At 41.7% G+C, this 21,045-nt stretch overlaps 1 protein-coding gene across 1 annotated transcript in view; it reads left to right on the forward strand.

Annotated features, from left to right (window-relative positions):
* The window catches only part of igdcc3 (immunoglobulin superfamily, DCC subclass, member 3), a gene marked incomplete at its 3' end in the record, with an annotated part of 83,722 nt that overhangs the window by 32,782 nt on the left and 29,895 nt on the right, over window positions 1–21,045 (forward strand). Inside the window, exons 3-5 of the mRNA XM_083890655.1 lie at window positions 18,248–18,392; window positions 18,493–18,623; window positions 18,941–19,078. Coding sequence (XP_083746781.1) covers window positions 18,248–18,392; window positions 18,493–18,623; window positions 18,941–19,078 — 414 coding nt within the window. The remainder of the gene's footprint in view (window positions 1–18,247; window positions 18,393–18,492; window positions 18,624–18,940; window positions 19,079–21,045) is intronic.

Genomic DNA, 21,045 nt, shown 5'->3' on the forward strand with positions numbered 1-21,045 from the left:
TTGGTCCCCGATTTGTACTTGTATGAGTATACTGGTGAGTATCCATGGTTACTATTTTCTTTTAATGTTCTCTTTTAACCCAAAACAAGAGTGCGCGACCAAGTTTACTGGATCGTGTTGTACAACAAAGAGCACTTGTACAGTTTTGTCCGCACGGGCCAGTGCTAAAAATAGATGGAGGACAAACTCTACGTCACGCAGACCTTAGCACACCTCTTTTTTTCAATTGACATTGAAAGTGTGAAACTAGAACTAAACATGCCATGTACTTCTATCCTGCTCCATTATTAAGTAGACTCGCAAATAAACGTTGTTGTCTTGGACACAAAGATATCAGTGTGTGCACGGAGGCCGACTTAAGGGAAAGTGGTGTTCCAATGCAAGTTAATTGAAATCTGATGTGTAATTGATGGGCATTTGAACACATTTGGCTTATAATCATAGTTACGGAGCATTTTGCAGAATAAAGCATCCGACTTTGTTCCAAACAAAGATGTTTTCTCTGCTTTGTCCACATCTGTCCATTTCCCCTGTAAATTCTAGCTCCTCTTTTGCTCTGCTGTAGATACATTTCTCTCTCTCTCTCTCTCTCTCTCTCTCTCTCTCTCTCTCTCTCTCTCTCTCTCTCTCTCTCTCTCTCTCTCTCTCTCTCTCTCTCTCTCTCTCTGTTACGCTCTCTGTTTGCCACACAAGTGATGGCACTGTGTTGCCTGGGATTGTGATTAATGGCCACAATTCAGTCTGAAAAATTCCCTTGAGTGAGTGCCAGTTGGCTTACACAGAGAAGAAACTCATTACTGCTGTCACTTTAGCTGACAGAGCACGGGAGAGTGTGTGTGTGTGTGTGTGTGTGTGCGCGTGTGTGTGAGCAACTCATTTCCGTGCATGACTCAGTGAGCGCACGCACGTCTACCCACCTTTGTCGCGTACGAGCCCATCGTGCGTGAATAAGCGTGTCCACATGTTTTAAGCGGAGTGTAAATGTGACAGCGTGTCCCAGGGCTCGTATCCTAGTAACATGGATAATTTCTCAGAAATGAATGAGCCCGATTCCATCAACAACACCGCACACGCACACATACACACGCGCACACACATGCACGCACTTACACACAAAACTTAAGCATATTAATGTGTAACCCGTGCGCTTCACGCTGCTTTATGAGCCACTCTCCTCCACATGTGTTTGGAACGTATGGATTCTTGTTTGTTTATCACTGCATATTGCCGTCCTCCATTGACAGATAAACCTGTATCTGGAGGAAGGAGAATAGAGCAGGTCGTGAGGATTTCACCTGACTTAGTAGCTCTGTGTCCTATAGCCTTATTCAATTAATATAAAACCCCATAATTATGAATAGTGTGAAAGTGAAGCGAGGAGGAGGAGGAGAAACGAGAGGAGGTCTGCACAGTATGGATAAGCAGAGGTGTAGCATTCGCTGAGAGATGGGTATCTTCACTCAGTGACACTGCAGACGCTGCCAAAATGAAGATTTAAGGACATGCATATGTACATAGGATTGTATACATATGGAAATGAGCTCCATTTGGGGCTCAGGCTCTTGCTTTTCTGCCTGGATTGATGAGTCTGGGAGAAATCTAATTATTTTCGGGTTAATCTGCACTTTTACATCTGCCAAGGAGGTTAAGACACAGTCTAATGGGTTCTTTCTGAAGCCAAATAGGAAGTAAAAAATATATTGAATAGCCACAAGAGGGTGGAAAAAGCAGGACTTGCACCGAACTGCACTGTAGCACTTGCTGGGAACACAACAAAACAATGAAAGTAGTCGAGAACACCTTAAGGTTCTTGCATTGGCAGTAGTTTACAAAGCTTCCACAAGCTTAGTAATCGTCCGTATTCTCCTACATACTGAGAATACATCATTTAAATTATTACCACGATTAAATTTAATCACGATCGTCATGACCGAGGTCTGTCGTTTTTTTTTCTCAAAATTATTTTGATCATGGGAGATAAAGTTGACATTCAAACTGTTATTATAGGTGCTCAAAATGCAGGCTGCCACCCTATAAGCTCCTATTTATGTAGTACCCTTTAGAAACCAGCAGAGGGCACACATTAAATCCCGATCGGGTTGTTTCTGGCGAATGATATCAAAAATTCTCCTCGACTATCATTTCTAGTATGTTTTCTTATTCAAGGAGTGTTTATTCCGCTGTATGGACACTCAAATGCTAGTAATGAAAACTGTGATGTTGATGGTGTATTAGGGGATCAGCGCTGGGAGGTTTTAAATGTATTACAAGTGATTATAGATTCATTCGATCATTTAAAAAATTTAAAAAATAAAAAATAAAGTGACATCCTTATCATGTCAATTATTAAATGTTGTTAACTTACAGTCAAGCCCCAAAACAAAACTAATGCTTCTGGCTGTAGTTTCTATAGCAGTTTCTGTAGATTATATATGGTGTTACTGCATCAATGCAGAATTGTGTCTTTTCAACACCACCAGCACTACTATTTGTTTATACAAAACCCAGACACTAACTGAAACAGTAAGACTGTGTTAAACTGACAGCTCGCAGTTGTCACTCACACAGTTTTCTTGATGGATGTGTGATGTGAATCTCTGACAGGACTACGTTGTGGGAAGGTTGTCATTTCAGGATCAGCGGGGACATTTAAGACGCCGATCAATGCCCAATGGGAACCACACAGCTGAGGCACAGTGGGCCTCAATCTCAGAATTATCAGGGGCTCCTTGTCTGAGTGTGTGTGTGTGTGTGTCTGTGTGTGTGTGTGATGCCGTGGGGAAGCGGGGAGATTTACACAGCCGTTTCTGTCATTTGGGGGTAGCCCAGTTTTCAGGGTGCTGTCAGATGCAGTGGAGCGCACGGGGCCGGTCCCGCCCCGTGTCTTTCAGAAGTCCCGTGGGAGTGCCAGATGTGGGGTCATCCATCTCACCCTGGTTCAGACCAGTGCTCCTCAAAGTCACTCTCAGATGCATAGTTAACTCTGCTCACTGAGAAAAGAACACGCACACACGCACACGCACGCACACACACACACGTATCTCAACAGTTGCCCTCTAATGAGGGGGAAGTAATGAGTTTTAGACTGAGGAGAATTGCGATGCCAAATGTTCTCTCCAGGTTTGTTATTCAGACTCAGGACTGTCTGCAGGCCTCGCTCGTTTTCTGGCTTCACAAAACAAGAGGCGGAGACGCGCCAAAGAAGAATTTAATGGCATTTACATTTGAATTCAAAGGTTATTTCACCCCAGATGTCTCCAACGTTTAAAAATATTTCACTCACACTCTCCAACACCGAGAAATGACACTGAGGACAAAGCAGGTTTTATGTCTTTATGTGCAAGTGGAAGAGTGCACATAATTCACAGGGATATGATCTCACATATAGAAGTGGGATGATGCGCGAGGTGTCTCGTTTTAATTCTGAAGCATGTCAGTCGCACGCTGAGGTATTTGTGATATTAATTAGATATGTGGCCTCTGGGCAAGAAGAGAATGCCACTGTCGAGCGACAGCCTCTTTCAAATTTGGAGTGGAAAAAAAAGAACAGGGTCAACTAGTGCTGACCCATAAATCACACGTTCATCATCACTGACGTATAATAAACACATAACAAAAGAGTGAAGAGAATTACATATGCAGGCTGAAAAAGGTGATCAACATGTTTACAGAGTGTTAAAGCCAACATGTGGTTATTACGGTAATTTCACTTGCGCTGTCGCAGGAAGCCGGAGAATTAGCGTCAAATTTAAAGTAGACGTACCCTATTTCTCCAAGTTCCCTGGTGTCCTATTGAACATGCCTGTGACATGCTTTGGCCAAAATAACTTAAGGATGAAGCACCACAGCAGTTCAATCACTCTGCCAAAACAGCCCTGTTCAGAACGCTCGCTTTTGAGTGTCTGTCTCTTTAAATATGCAAATGAGACACAGGAAACTACGTCAGTGTCACTGAGGCTCCGGCAGCTAACAGCAGTTAGCATTTGGAAAAGCCATCATTTGCAGACTCTAGCTGGCACGTTGCCATCATATATAAAACGTAAATCCTCTGAGGCTGGATGTTTGTGTAGAACTCTGTGCTGCACTGAGCTCCACGAGACAACAATTTCAGGAATTTGCACAATGCAACGTCACAATGAGTGCAAAAGTCAACATCGCGTGTTTTATCTCCTGTACTTAGACTGATGCGGACCACAAAAACATGAGTGAATCATCTTTTTTCACACTTTTCGTACGCATAGGGCCTCCAGAGATTAAAAATACATTTTTCATAGTATGTCTCCTTTAAAAACAAATCTAGTATACAACTACGGTGTTTTTTTCCCTCAATAAAACCTTTTGTTTTTCTTCATTTTAAGTCCTTAATACACCGTAAATATACAAATTGTAAATATCTGCCAGATAATGAAAGTTATTGTGGGAAAAAATGGGCAAACACACTTTTTCTGGCCCTTTTATGGTTAAAACAAGTCCAGACGGACATTTTGAGGCTTAGGTGTTAAAGGGTTAAAAGGATTTTTGGACACGTGTTTATAAAGAGTGGATGAAGCCTTTGCAACCTTCAAAGTCAAAGTAGGGAGTAATTATTCAACCAAACTACACAGTAACATAGACCTGAGATACTATTAAATAGTACCTCAGGTCTATATTGTTCAAATTTTGACCTTTAAAGCAATATCGAAATTTTGTGGGAAGTTTTTAATGAAAAAAATAAAAACAATTTCTCCTTATATTATAGATCCACAGAACATGTAATCAGTGCTTTACTGCTTAAAAAGACTGTCGAAAACATGAATATGGTCACACGTTACATTGCGAGGCTGAGCATGTATATGGACATGAACTCTTACTATATAACTTCACTATCATTATTCATGGTGCACAAGTGTCTCCGTCCACGAGGACATTTCTCTGAGGCCGTCCCACATGTGTGGTCATTTGGCAGCAGGACAAACAAAGGGGGGCTGGGTTGTTAAGTTTAAGAGGAGATCAAATTCTTTGGAGTAGAGGATTCCAGACTCCAGTTATGGCCGACTACTCTCTCTCTCTCTGTCTCTCTCTCTGTGCTTCAGGAGCAGGAGTTGCGTCCCCAGTGTGTAACCGGGACACAGAAATAGAAAAGTGTAGGCTGTGTTCTGATGCAATATAGGTGTTTTTTTATCTCATAATCTTAAAGCAGGGCTCAATAGTACTTTTTCCTTTTCTGACACCTATTGTGAGATCACCTTCATGAGTATCTACCGATATTATCTGTCCCATATACTTGTTTCAGGTTGTAGGAAAGTTTTAATTTAATGCACAATTTATCGTATTGATTCTGTAAAGCGCTGTAATGATACATGGGTTTTGTGTTGTAAATAAAAAGCCTTCAGCCACTAGTTGGTAGAAGGATTTCAGCCATTTGACTCTCTCCCCCTCCTTCCACTCCACTCATTGGAGTGGAGTGGAAGGAGGAAACACCTCCACAACGGACGTTATTCTTCTTCTGCGGTTCAATGTACGCAACCGTATGTGCCCGGAGAAGGGCGATCTGCTGTTCCGGAGAACCGATGTTTTACGTAACTGGACCGGGTTTTTTCAGAGATCTCACTGAGCCCGAGATTACAATAAAACACAGCGTTCTCAGCAGTGGCTGAACTGTTTGTTTAGAACCTTCAGGGCTTCTTAAACAAGGTAATGACGCAGCTGTGTATTATGTATTATATTCTGTAATTTGTAAGAAATAAACGATTAACCACATTTTTGGTTTCTGGATCAGAAAAGATTTAGCATTTTTCTTTATTCAAACCATATCCGATTCTGTAATTCTGACCATTATCGGCCCGATACTGATGCTGAATATTGTATCAGCTCTATTTAACACTGAATACTAAGATTAAGATTGTGTGTGTGTGTGTGTGTGTGTGTGTGTGTGTGTGTGTGTGTGTGTGTGTGTGTGTGTGTGTGTGTGTTCTTGTACTTGCGGCATACTGAGGACCAGTGAGGGTTTTTAACCAACAGAGTGAGGACATTTTGGCCGGTCCTCACTTTGTTTTCATTGAAATCACTTCCTTAGGTTGCTATAACGTGCTATACTCAGTTTGTCAAAAAAAAAAAAATAATAATAATAATTTTAATTTTGGACGACATAGTGAAGTGTGACTTTTTTGTCAAATTTTGGACCAATTTTTTTTTTATTTGTCAAATTTTTGACAAAAAATTTTTGACCAAAAATTTTGGGTAAATTTTTTTTTTCTTCAAATTTTCGATGACATTATAGTATGACGTTTTTGTCAAATTTTGAACCAAAAATAATAAAAAAAAAAATTGAAAAAGTTTTCCAGCCCTTTTTGCTCTGGGACTCCACCTGCAGACATTTTATGGTACTGCAACCAGTAGTTCTTTATAGATGTCATTCATGAAGTAGATATTTGTAATTGTGTTGATTTATAAAGTGGAAATGCTGGTCCTCAGTATGGAGCAAGTACACTAATGTGTGTGTGTGTGTGTGTGTGTGTGTGTGTGTGTGTGTGTGTGTGTGTGTGTGTGTGTGTGTGTGTGTGTGTGTGTGTGTGTGTGTGTGTGAGTGTGTGCATGTGTGTGTGTGTGTGTTGCGTCACAGTAAGCCTACGTGAGTGAGATGCTCGGTGTCGATGAGACATGGATGTATTGGAGTATATAAATAAAAAAGACATCTGTGTTCTGTGTAGATGAAATCGTGTGATTGGCACCGGCAGCTCCATCACTGTCAGGTTTGTTCAGTGCGTCTGAGCCATCTGTCAGATGATCACCAGAGATTGTTTGAACTTTTCTTTAAATGAATACTCACTTTTTACACCCTGTTAATCCTTAAATGACACAAAAGGCCTGCTTTTTTATGTTAAATCCTGTGTTGTTGCTTGTGAGACTTAGTTTTAGTGAAAAAAAGAAAACAACGAAACGGTATCAGGTAGTTTGACACGCTGGCAGTTAATATGAAATCTGATGCTGCTTTTAAGGATGGTTATTTTAACCCCTCCCCTCTCTGTTTTACCCACCCCCCACCACCTCTCTCTTTTGTCTCTGGCTTGTCTCTCTAATCTCACCCAAGCCACGACTGGGGATCATTTAAATAATCCCTTAATTTTGAGCATCTGTTGTGCTGTAATGGGTCTCCCTTTAATTAGGCTGTGCATGTTGAAGTGAGGGTAGAGGGCTCGCTGTGGAGAGGGGGCAGAACAGGAGTGGGTGGGAGGAGGGGGGACAGAGGCCTGGGTATGGGGGTAAAGTGCTGGAGGTGGGGGGGGGGGGGGGGCATAGGTGGTGCAGGATATAGGGGTGTGACAATGGTGCAGAGGCAGAGCAAGGCACCATGGGATATATATTTAACCTGGTTAAAATAATAAATAATCACATTTTTAGTTAAGAAATTGATTACACAAACAAAATCCCTAAAAGTCACCACAAGGGAACATTATTTTAAAGCGGACCTAGAGTGGTCCTGTTGCAATATATGTTAGTTATGGAGGTCTACTTACATATATTAACTTGTTTTTATGGTCAAAAACCTCCTAGTTGCTGTAAGCGAGCCGATAGAAATCCTCTTTTCTGACGCTGTTCCTGAGTCGCGATATTTCAGAGTGAACTCTCACACCCAGAAGACAGAGTCTTGTGATTGGCCAATACTATTCAGCACATCCGCTCTCAGAAGCGCAGCTCCCCCCTCTGGAACGGTGGATGCACTGCTACTCATTATCAAAACATTGTTTTAACAATGTTTAAAAATAGCTTCTTCACGACTCCCCGCCGCAGTCCCTTTATGACTTTGACCCGGAGTCAGACCCAGAGTCAGAAGACACTGTCGCTCGTGAAACACCTCCACAACGGACGTTATTCTTCTTCTGCGGTTCAATGTACGCAACCGTATGTGCCCGGAGAAGGGCGATCTGCTGTTCCGGAGAACCGATGTTTTACGTAACTGGACCGGGTTTTTTCAGAGATCTCGCTGAGCCCGAGATTACAATAAAACATAGCGTTCTCAGCAGTGGCTGAACTGTTTGTTTAGAACCTTCAGGGCTTCTTAAACAAGGTAATGACGCAGATACACACTAAAAAACAGCGTTAATTGGAACTTCCGGTCTAGGTCCGCTTTAAGGAAAATCTAATAATAAATCAAGGGCCACTTACTTGTTTTGTTTGGTCTTTTTTTTGGTTATATTTCAGTTGCATTTCTCTGCCGATTGATCTTCACATTGACTTTTCAAGGAGGTGCAGATGTTCTTTTATGACTGAGCACCACTCGCCCACGTCTCCTTCACAAAGGCACGAACTGTAATTATACAAGTCGAGTAATCAAATCAAGATATTCACTCAGCTTCTGTTTCTTTGTTCACGCGGCATTTTTAGCCCCTTAATTTCCGTGGTTTAAGGAGAAATGTTGAGCATATTTGTGAGCGATAACTATTGCAGCGTCGTTGCTCCCTCCACCTCCTACAGGGAGCCTTAATAGCAGCCATCAATCTTACTATATTTAACTTAGTGCACACAAGCCCCACAGTATTGATCAACACAACAGGCTAAGGACAATCCCACCAGCGGGAACAAAAAAAAGTCCAATGCAAACAAGTCTGCAGCACGAGCAGAAAAGGCCATTACATCCCAGTCAATTTTGTAATGCGAGATTGGAACCAAGATAAAATCTGTCACGTTCAACTGTGAATATAGGAAATCAAAACAGGAGAATCAGCGAAGACAAGGGAAGGAAAAGGCGGCGTGATCATGAAAAGAAAAACTGCTTTGGTAATTGAAGTGGACAGAGTGTCTGTCTTTTCTTTCTTTGACATTTAGCTGATCCGTGTATGTGCTGAAATATGGAGGTCCACGTGTCCAAGTGTCACAGTAATTATTATAGATCATTTATTTAAAAAAATAAATAATGGTGCAAAAATCAAAATGGGAATTCATCATTATTTTTCTCCCCCTAACTAAATCATTGTTTTACAATTTAATGGCTGATGAAAAGAAAGCAGAAGAATGGAAAGTAACACATTAACACATTTATTAATCAGTAATTGAACTATGCAGATTTTAATCAGGCATTTAAAGGGACATTTATTTTCCCAATTTGATTTCCAAAGATCTGCTGCTTTTTCTTTTGATGAAGATTCTTGTTTTAGCGTCTTCATTTTGTATTTTAGGAATTAAATATGCATATTAGCATAACATTTAGCCACACTGTCGCACGGCAGAAGCAGTTTTTACTTCCAGCTCCTTTTAAATTTAGTAATTTAAGAAATGGCTTCATTGAATACGATTTGCTGCTATACTCATTCCAGGGTTTTGGTGACAGAAGCTCCACCCTGGACTTTAACTTTAACCCGTCTTTTAGTATCTATTGCTGCTTATGGAAAGGGAATATTTTGGTCCTGACTGAAATTAATTAACGGTTGTAATGGCATGTTGTACAAACCTAAACATAATACTCAGAGGACGAATCCTATAGCGACTTTTGTTAAGTCTCTTGTGTCTCTGAACATCAGTGGGTTGTAATGGAATATCTACAAATTTCCTGCTTAGATTTCCATGACATTTGTTTATGCACATCCACACATGGTCCCTCGGGACGTTGTAATTATTAGAATGATCACCTGACATTTTATCCAGCCTAATCACTTCATCAAAAATGTAAATGCAAATACAAACAAACACCTTTTGGTTCTTGCTGTATAAAAACAAATTAAAATTCCCATCAGTCTAAAGGCCACATTATAGTTCTCCGAATGCGTAATGCATTATCCGACTACGTAACCACGGAGACCACTCGAGCCTTCATGCGTCTTCGTCGTGGTGATGGATACGCGCTGCAATTTCCCGCCCGATCAGTAGGGGTCGCCACGCAAGGTTGTTGTGCTTCTGGCTACAGTGAGCAATGGTGAAAGACTGTTGTTGTTGAAACAGTGGCCGTTTCTCACTTTTCTGTGTCACGGAACGCAGTTTTAAGATAATTTGAGGCGAGAAATTGGCCATTTAGAGTCTAAACATGTGCTGTGTGTATTAAGATAAGATATGACGTATTTATATTTTGGCAGCGACGTTGTCGGCGGTGATCAGCTCCGCCTCTGTGGACGCTCTGTGCGCACTGTGAGCCGGCACAGAGCAGCTTTGCTCGGCCTGTCCTGAGGACCAATCGCAGCTCTTGCCGTCTCTCCGTCCGTCACTCCGTCAAGGGAGTCGAAGCCTTCTGCGTTGACGAAGGCTCTGCGTAACCTACGTAGAGCACTTTACGCAGGAGTATAAATTGGGCTTTAGGTGGAGTTTATTTTCTCATAGAGCCACGAGATGCTTAAACGTTTCTTAAGGCTGGCATTTGATGAAAAACGGCAGCTTTTATTAGCGGGAGACCCACGCCTGAGCTACTGGACCTTCTCCAAAGGAAGGGACAGAAAATGATACGTATTTTTCAAAAAGAGTGGTATAAGAAAAAGGACAGAGCAACTGTAAACTCTGTAGACTCTGTAAACTGAAGTCAGGAGACTTTTATAACTCTGTCATCGACAACTTTACTTTTTTATTGACAACACTGCTACAATCTTGATATTCTCTGATTGCATGGTGCACTGTCTGCAACGTAATTTAGTGTGTGTACGTCTTGGGTCTGTGACAGCCTACCCTACCCTATAGAGCTCACCGCACCATCACTGGTTCCTGACCACTGCTGTCCTGACATAAGAAGGCGTTGATGTGCTTAAACACGAGCGCAGAATCCCGCACATGTCCCGCCTTTACCTTACCTTCCTTTTCATAGGTGATGAGCATCACGCACCACAAACCTGCAGATTGATCACAGGAGAGCCCAGGGCCTTGGGTGCAGGGTGGAGAAGGAGGAGGAGGAGGAGGAGGAGGAGGAGGAGGAGGAGGAGGAGGAGGAGGGGGAAGCCAGTGGGGCAGGGAGCCAATAAAATATCACATCTGCATTAAAATGCCATCTCTGGGGTCTCAGTGCCAGGCCTGCTATTTCAAGGCTGCCTATTTAAAGGCTGTTGAAGTGTATGCTCTCCATGCTGGAATAGCATTGTACACCATCTCCATTATTTATGTGCCTCATCTCTATTTTACTGGTTTACCACGGCAGAGCCCGGGGGTGGAGCAGTGATGGCAGTCATCACCCTTGGCTGAACAATGAGCATGTGCTTAATGATGCCATAGGCTTGAGAGGACTCATGGGGGGGTGGAGCATGGGGTGCAACGGAGAGCTGAGGGAGCGGCTGAAGTGTACATGGGTGGTGGTGTGTGTGTGTGTGTGTGTGTGTGGGTGTGTTTGGTTCTAGAGGTAAGTGTAGGATGTGAGGAAGGAAGGTGGTGACATTGTATCACGAGGGCTTACCGCAGCTTTGTGTCCCTCTGCTGGCGTCATTACCTCTGTCACAGCTATAAAACATCACCAGGACAGGGGGAAAACTAACATTAACGCGTGACCATGAGCCTGTGTGAAAAGAGGGGAAAAAGAGGAGAAAGGTCTCATCAGCAGCAGCAGATTTGGTCATTTGGTCACCTCAGCATGTGAAAAATAGTGGCATCCAGAATCTGAATGTACTGTATGTTTTGAAACCACCAGAATCTTTATTTGGCTGGCAACGTTTTCATACCAGGCTCATATTGGACAATACCAACTATTGTTTGGGACAGATATTGCAGATGCAATTTTATTTATTATATGTTTTTTTTCCAGTCAAAATTCTGTACAACAGTGAGATGACTGATGCCACTGTGTCAGAGTAAATGCACATGGAACACAGCATAAATGAAGGATTTTTTTCTCTCGCCTAAAAAATATTGCATTTTAAAGCAAATATCACCTGTAAAATATGCAGTAAGATCTTAAAAACGCATGGAGGTCATGTAACAACATGTGGACATCAGCTGTGCAAAGTCTGATTCAAAAATCATCTTCTTTAGGCTTCTCCCTCTGGAGAAGAAGTCATCATCCTTGCCTATATACTTAACAAAAAACATCACCACGTCTAATCTCTTCTTCTTTTGCAAGGACTTAACGAAACATAAAGAGATTCATTGTCTCTAATGTGTGTGTGGAGTATTGAACCGTCAGAAATAGACGCTTAAAATAGCCTCACATTTTGATGTGAAAATGATTAATTGTTGAGCCTGGAGTTGTGAAGGCCACAGCAGGACACTGCCACTCACTTGTTGGCTATTGTTATATCATTAGACTTATGACAAAAAGTGCTTTTCTGCTCAGCTTCCTCTGTGAAATCACTGCGTTCACTTTCCCCATATTATCTGTGTCCCTCATTCATAAAAAAGTCCCTCCGCTCATCCTTCTTTTGTGCTCGTCACAGAGTCGGCGATGGAGCCGCCTCCTCGCTGCATGTGCAGTTGTGTATGGATTTCTTTTTAAGCATACACAGCCCCAACCGTTCGCTCCCTTATTGCAGCAATTAGACCTCGTCCATTTAAGCCGGCGGCAACACGCTGCTCGTGGACAGTGTTTAATCATGTGTGCGTGTCTATCAACTCTTAGCAGGAAAGACAAAAAACAAAAAACAAAACAATGGAGTAACAGGTCTGTTGTTGGTGGAGATGAGCGAGAGCACTTTCAGGATCCAAGCAACAGTGCAGTTTACAAATGACTGTTTTTTCCTTTTTCATTCAGCACAAACATGTTTATTTGTTCCTGTTTGCATTTGTCCGTGTATGTAAAATGTGTCATCATGATTATTATTCTTTTTGTGTGTCTGACTGTGTCTGCGAGTGTGTCGATGGCAGCAGGGGTGTGGGCCTCTCAGAGGGGCCATGTTTTATGCATGAGGGCAGAGGGTGGGGGACCGTTGGGGGGGGGCGTGTTGGCGGACACACACTCAGCAGCCAGATCAGCGGACACCATGACTACTTGGCAAAGATGCATAAGAAATCTCCTATAGGCACTGGTTCTTCCTTTGTTCTTCAGCGCAGCTGAAACATACGTGTTTGTGTGGATTTTTCCAAACACTACCGTTCAAAAGTTTGGGGTCACATAGAAATGTCCTTATTTTTGAAGGAAAAGCACTTTTTTCAATGAATATAACATTAAATGAATCAGAAATAGACTCTTTACATTGTTAGTACATGTGGTAAACGACTATTAGCTACAAACGTCTGTTTTTTAATGGAATATGTACATAGGTGTATAGAGGCCCATTTCCTGTGTTCTAATGGTACATTGGGTTAGCTAATCGCGTTAAAAGGCTATTGGATGATGAGAAATCCCTTGAAAACCCTTGTGCAATGATGTTAGCACAGCTGAAAACAGTTTTGCTGGTTCTTTGACGAAAGCAAAATGATAATCTGAATAAAAATCATTATTTCTAATAAATTCGTTCCGTGACACAGAAAAGTGAGAAACGGCCACTGTTTCAACAACAACAGTCTTTCTCTCTCTTTCTCTCTCGGACGCCATTGCTCACTGTAGCCAAAAGCACAACAACCTTGCGCAGCGACCCCTACTGATCGGGCGGGAAATTGCAGTGCGTATCCGTCACCACGACGCAGAAGTATGAAGGCTCGAGTGGTTTCCGTGGTGACGCAGTCGGATAACGCGATAACACTTGCCAGTGCGGCAATGCCGTATGCATGCGCGCACACATTACTACAGTTCACGACAAGTCAGTCAAAACGACTCTTTGCTCTCAAGTGAAGCCAGGCAACTCATTATGACCTCGAGCGCTAGAGAAATTTCGCCATTATTTTATTTATAAATATGTGAGGGGGGACAACATCACTGTACAGTGTAAGCTATGCCTCCCAGCTGTGCACACACTGTCATCGTCCAAGGACTCCACATCGCATTTAAAGAAACATTTAACGGTAAGCGAAACTGCGAACGTTAGCTAGCTACACAGAAATGATGTTAGCTAAAGCTAACACTAGTTAGCCTGCTAACCAGGCTCGGGCTGTCATTGTTATTGTTAGTACTACTGCTGCTGCTACTATTTTGGGTCTGTGGGTGGTGCTGCTGGTGACCGGGGTGGTACGTGTTTTTTGGTAGTGTTGAAGTTTGAGCATGACGTTCAAATGTGAATACCGTAACATCATTGCTAAATGTTCACAGAAGGTTTGTTTTATTATTATTTCTGATGTGATTAACATGCTGTAGTGCGAAGTCTCGTTTGGTTTCGCTCTCGTTTGCCCTGTTAAAATGACATTAATGCAAACTCAACACTTACTGTGTCTGTCTCACATAAAAGTCCTCTAGCATAAATAGCTCAATAGGCTTTTATTGTGAAACATTTGCACGGACTTCATCGTGGAAAACTCGCAGACTTGCGAGGGCCCCATAGGCACTTTAAATGTAGCCACTGCCCCCTTGTGGGGCTTGTACGTTATTGCCTGAAACACCTGCAGTGACTGAAATGGGTCAGTAACACTTCAAGGTATTAAAATAGCATGATTATATTAGGAAATTGTATGGGTAATTTTGGGGGACATATAAGTGACACATCTGTTTACTAGAAAAAGTAGTTAGAATAACACAAATCATAATTGTTAACCATTATTATTCTTGAATACAGCTGAATTATTAGTAGTCAATGGGTTAGATCGTTATAGTTGGATATTTCTTCTTTCTTTGTCTTAATATGCATTTGCATTGCAGTAATCCAGAAGTAACTTAAAGTAATCAAATTACATTACTTTTATATTGTGGTACTTAGATTACATTACTGACTTAATTTTTTTACCAGGTAATTAGTACGGTGGCCGACAGGGGCAAACGCACTGCAAACCCCAAAACACCGGCAAATAAAAAAACGCAAGCAAATAACAAAATGCCAGCAAATAACAAAACGCTGGCAAGTAACAATACGGAAGTGCTCCGGGTCTGTGGAGGCGCTGTCGTGCAGGTCTTCGACCAACCTGTTGACTCGCAGTGTTGGGCCAAAACATTTTGTTAATAAACTTTATTTAAACTGTTCCAGTACACATAAACACATATACAAAATACCTCAAAGGGAATATAAAATTGCATCTCGTCGATCTATTTATCAAAACTAAAATAAAATAAATAAAATCTACAAGGCTTTGTTGAGAATAAAAACAACAGTGAAAACAAATCAATAACAACAAGGCAATAAAGGCAAGGTTACAATTGAGGTATCCTTGCTAAATGACGAGATGCAATATATTTATATTCCCTTTGAGGTATTTTGTATGTGTACTGGAAACGTTTAAATAAAGTTTATTTAAAAAAAAGTTTTGGCCCAACACGAGTCAACAGTTTTGTTACTTGCTGGCTTTTTGTTATTTGCCAGTGTTTTCTTATTTGCTGGTGTTTTGGGGTTTGAAGTGCATTTGCCCCTGTCGGCCATCGTAAATTAGTAACTGTATCGGACTACATTTTTAAAGTAACCCTCCCAACCCTGACTCTAAGGTCACTGTTTTCTCTACGCTGAGAATGATTTCTATCTCTTTCCCGGTGTCTAAATCTGTCTGAATTAGCTGTGTCAGTGGCTTCAGGGCTTTTCATTCAGCGCTGAACTCTGCCGGTCTTTGACCTGGACTCTGCGTTACGGCAGTAATGCTGATAACGACTGTCAGCAGGAGAGAAGTGAAAACCCATAAAAGTGCTCTTAAGCGGCAAACACTCCGTCATTGGATATATATACAATAATTTGATACTTCTGACAAGTTTGTCTGTGTTTTACAACTTTGAAAAATGTTTTATGGCTTCCACGGCACCGCAATAAAATAGGAAACTACTAAGAGAACATGTACATGTAGAGAGCTGCATATGCACTATATATAGGGATAGTTTGGTGATTTTGAAGTGTGGTTGTATGAGGAATTGACACATTATTGACAGAAAACTAAAGTCTGCAAAATCTGCAATTTTACATCACAGTACAGTAGAGTTTTTAATCCACTGCTACCTCCATCAGTAAGTTTAAAATGTGTTTTTTTTGTGTGTGTGAGTTCATGTTGGAAATGTTTCATTCAGTTTTCCATATGCGACACATTTCCAAAACAAGAGAGAAGGGGACAAGCAGCTGCAGTTTCCCCATGAGCTAAAAACTCACATTTTCTCTATGGACTTTGGTGCAGGGAAGTGACAGTTCCCAACTTCAGTTTCCATCCTGAAAAAGTGAGATAAATTGACTGATGTTATTTATGTCATACAACCATATGTTGATCAAACATCACTCATTATTCTCTGTGATTTCTCAGAATTATGTATATTTTGCCATAAAATTGACTTGAAACATTCAATGGCAAGAAGCTTTTGTTTCTCTGGTGGAAAATGCTCTTTGTGATCACGTCACTTAAATTGAATTACAGCGGTGAGATTGACACTTGTTTACAGTAAGCGTGGCCTTGTAGAGCAGGAGGTTAAATAAAATAAATGAGCTTCAGAAATCTGTCACTCAGGTTCTTTCTAAGCGCTTTTGTCGTCTTGTGACGGAACAATGCCAACAAAAGTGAATGTGCCGGGAGATTGCACTGGAAGAATACTAAATTAACATGTTTAAATTTTCATCGGAGCGCCATACATCTTTTCAAAGATCTAAGGTCAAGTCGTGTTTGAGAACGCCGCTGTTCTTATTAAGCTCTGAAATGGAATAATCACAGTGTTACACCAGTGATGCAGCCACAGCTTTCTGAAGTGCTCCCTCTCTCCCTCTCACACTCTCTCTCTCTCTCTCACACACACACACACACAGGCACACACACACACACACAGTGAACATATGAAGTGGAGGGAGAAAAAGACATCAGTAGAAGCTGGCATGTTTCACTGCTTAAGCCTTGTGAGTTGTGCTGCTTACAACAGGCTCATCCTGCGAGTAATGAATTAATGCGGCCACAGGTTGGCAAGAGCAGAGGGTTATGAAATAATAAGGCTAGCGTCGCTCTTGTTATGCTAACAGTGTTCCGATGAGTCCCCCCTTCATCCGAGTTAATTATGGTTGACATTTAAATGAGTACACTTGTGTTGAAGACGATGGCAGAACCAAGGAAGAGAGAAGAGGGCCTCTCTCTAATTGAGTTTGTTGCTAGCTCCACCTTCGGCGCTGCCTTTGTTTTGTAGGGAGTGAGATATGTGAGGAGCAGCTGAATGAGCCTCTCTGCAGGGCTGGTGAAGCTGGTTTTACCATATGGCAATACATGCAATCTTAGTCGCATTTCGCATTGTTGACATGAATTAAAAAAAAAAAAAAAACGTGCCCGACCTAAATAGTTAATGTTAACATATGGCAGGAAATCCATGCGCTGACCTCTGTACATGTAACGATCACCTTCGGCGAGTCATGACTGTGGCTCACTGTGGCTCACTGTACGTGTGTGGAATCATATACAGGTTTTTATCCAGATTGACAAAAAAAACCAAAAAAACAAACGCATTAAATCTGGTTTTTGCATCTTCAACCTCATTTCGAGAATCATATTTCTACAGATGGATCTCTGTGTAATTATCATGGAACTCGAGCTGCAGCTAACGATTATTTTTGTAATCGATTAATCTGTTGATTATTTTCTCAATCAATCGTTGGGTTCAAAAGTTTGGGGTGTGTCAGAACCCAGATCAGATTTGATCACTTGAGCACCAGTCTGCCTGAATAGTTCTGATAAAATGAGATAATGTACCTGCAGTCTGAAGACACCAGCGGTGTCAATATAGGGAACATAACGACACAGTATATCGTCCTCAAGTTCTCAAGGCTGCTGCTTCTCGCTTATTCAGTCACACTTTTGCTGTCTATCAGATATTCTATATCGTCCTCAGTCTCTTTTCCAAGCAGTCAGGATTCACACCCTGTACATCATCCTCCCTCGTCTCCTGAGGTTTCAATACGATGATATGCGTTAATGAAAGGCTGTTGTATGCTCTGCTCCTTTTACCTGGAACATGCTGCAAAAAGACTGGAAATTAACTGAACTGATTTGAGACGACATCTTTTACTTGTGACTGTTTTTCATAATTTTATTTGTTGTTTGTATATTGTAACGTTGGAACTTTTGCTGCCTCTTGGCCAGGACTCCCTCGAAAAAGAGGTTTTTAATCTCAATGGGACTTTCCTGGTAAAATAAAGGTTAAATAAAAAATAAAAATGAACGTCAAAAAACACGGCATCATATGGATGTTACCATTAGCATTGGACAGTCTATAAATATGTTGTAGATAATCTCATTTTGATGTGTATTGGACTTGTATATCTAATTCTTTTACAGGAAACGGTCAGTTGTTGTTGTTGTTGTTGTGATGTTGTAGCCTAATATCCTCCAAATCCTTTCTCCACAGCCATGGCAGACTTCCATGTTCAGCCAGAGTCCGTTCACGCTGAAGAGACTGGCGTAGCGAGATTCCAGTGCCAGATCCACGGTCTGCCAGAGCCTGTGATCAGCTGGGAAAAAGACAACCATCCAGTGGACACTAAGGACGAAAGGTTTGGAGCAAACACTATGATGACCTGGTGCTTATTAGAAACAGCAGCATCATTCCCAGCCCTCATTATCTATGTCATCCCCTTCTTTTTCTCCTTGTAGGTATACTCTGCTGCCCACAGGTGTTCTCCAGATTACTGGAGTGCGTGAGGAGGACAGTGGGAAGTTCTGCTGCGTGGCTCACAACAGTGCAGGAGTGAAACACAGCAAGGAGGCGCTCCTTACTGTTTCAGGTTGTTATAGTTCATCATTTTTTCACAACTGCATTAACCACATGAAAGACTTTGTTTTCCTCACTGCAGATTAACTTTTAAATCTGTGTCGTGGGCTTGTCTTTTGTTCTCCCCGTCATGCTCGAACAAAACCACAGCGTTCTCCGCCAGTTTATCTGCCCAGCATATTTCCAAACCTATTGTTCCTCCGCCTGATCCAAGAGATACAGCACATCGAGCTAATGCACACCAGAAAAATCCAATTAAAGGAAGCCATCCATCATGCTCATTCCCATCTTAAGCTCCCTTCTCTCTCACCCCCCCCCTCTTTCTTCCAGGCTCCCAGGCATCTGTGTACAAAGAGCCAATGATCCTGGTCGGTCCAGAAAATCTCACCCTCACCGTTCACCAAACTGCCATCTTGGAGTGTATCGCAACTGGATATCCTCGGCCCATTGTGTCCTGGAGCAGATTAGGTGAGAATGTTTTTCTGATCGGATCAAGGACGAGGGCCCCAGAGAGTACATATATACAGTATAGAGTTCAACTCTTTCATTTTGTGCATGTGTGTGTGTTTGAAGAATTACGTGTCATGGAAAAAAGTGTGATCACAGCGTGCCTACGCACACGCACCTGTGTGTTTTGTGTGAGCCATATGTGCTTTGTCTGTGTGTTCTTCACAGTTACTCTTCGAGTAACTCGATTAGAAAAATTCCTTGAGGCAAAAACTCTGCCTCGAGTATTAGGGCCAATTCCAATTCCTATCTTAACCCTCAAGCTCAACCCTTAATATTAACTGGCCCTCAAAACCAAGTGTTGAGGGTTATTTTGTCACTTAGAAATGGGACACCCCTTAAATGCAGATACGTCTTCAGACTGTAGGGGGCAGAATAACGCGAAAGCTGCGTCCAGTCTGTCAACTCCAAAAAAGAAGAAGAAGAACACATTTACGGCACAATTATTTATTACGATCCGTTTGTCAGTCAAGTAATTAGGTTGTCAGTTAGTTATAAGATGATACTCAGTTACCACACACCACGGCTTATTGAAAAGTAAACCATAGCAAACGATCGCTTGTCGCTCGGCTATTGACAAAAGATTGTGAAATAAAAATAAATGTTACACAACAATGACGTCAGTAATCTATAATATGGGCCTAAACTAAGATAATACAATGGTTTTCATCATTTTTAAATCTCTATTATCAAAGAAAATACTTAATTTGTAGCGTACTCGTTTCGCTGCTTTCGACGGAATCTTTCTTATGTGAAAACACGCAATGCATTCTGGGTAGCCCTTGCTCCCAAGGGTGGTCTCGGAAAATCTCAATATTGAGGGCGATAAAGCCCTTAAACTTGCCCCTCAACTTAATTTTTCTGAGAATCGGGACAGCACTTGGACTAGAGGGAGCGCACATTTTTGAGATTGAGGGTTAAGATTGAGGGTTAAGATTGAGGGTTAAGCAAGGAATTGGAATTCACCCTTAGTTTAATTCCTATCTGGAGCGGCTTGTTTAGTGCAGGGATCATTGTTCCAATGATCGCACACCGCACATCCGAATTTCAGCTGGTGCGTTGGCGGAGACGGAGAGTGAAATAAGCACGTATAAGGCAGAAAATGTCCAAAGTGTGGGACCATTTCACACTTAAACAAGAAGCCAACAAGGTGCAGTGTAACCACTGTGAACTACACGTGGCGTACCACAACAGCACGTCTTCAATGATTCAGCATCTGAGCCCAAAGCATCCAACGCTTCAGGCACATGCTGACGTAAACATTGATGTTAGCTGATTTAATGTATCTTACTAGAACTTTTTGTAATCGAGTATTCTACCGATTATTCCTCCATTAATCAAGTGATAAGATTTATAAAAAAATATTATTATAAAAAAATAAGATAATACTAATAGTTTAGCAGTTTGCATCCTTGATTAATCGAAAAATAATTGGTTTGAACACAGCTTTGAACTGGCCTGACTACAGCTGAGCATTGTGTTATATATGCGGGGCAATGGTATTCAACAATAGACCTCAGGGCTAAAACAATGTGCTCAAATCTTTGTTGATGAATGCACGCTTCTTCTCCTCATGAAGTTGAACGTCCTTTCAAAAACACTGGAGAGCCTCTGAGTAATGGTTATGAGCTGCTGAGGCAGATACGATTAGTTTCCCGCTTCTGTCATGGGCATTTTTTTTTCCCGACTATCAGTCAAAGTCTGTCATGACCAATTCTTCAATCTGGTATCTGTTTTCTTTACCTATTATCCAATCTGATTTGCTGCTTCGCATGCAAATTGCCGCCCCTCCCAAGCAGTTGGACTTAATCAGATTGAGGGTATTGCATTGCACAATATCACCAGAATGAAATGCTAACACGATGGGATTTGTGTGTATTAGATTACAGCGAGGAGGCCGCGGTAAACTGCATAATGAATTTTATAGT

The sequence above is a fragment of the Microchirus variegatus genome (genome assembly GCF_963457635.1).
Source record: "Microchirus variegatus genome assembly, chromosome: 6".
NCBI lineage: Eukaryota > Metazoa > Chordata > Actinopteri > Pleuronectiformes > Soleidae > Microchirus > Microchirus variegatus.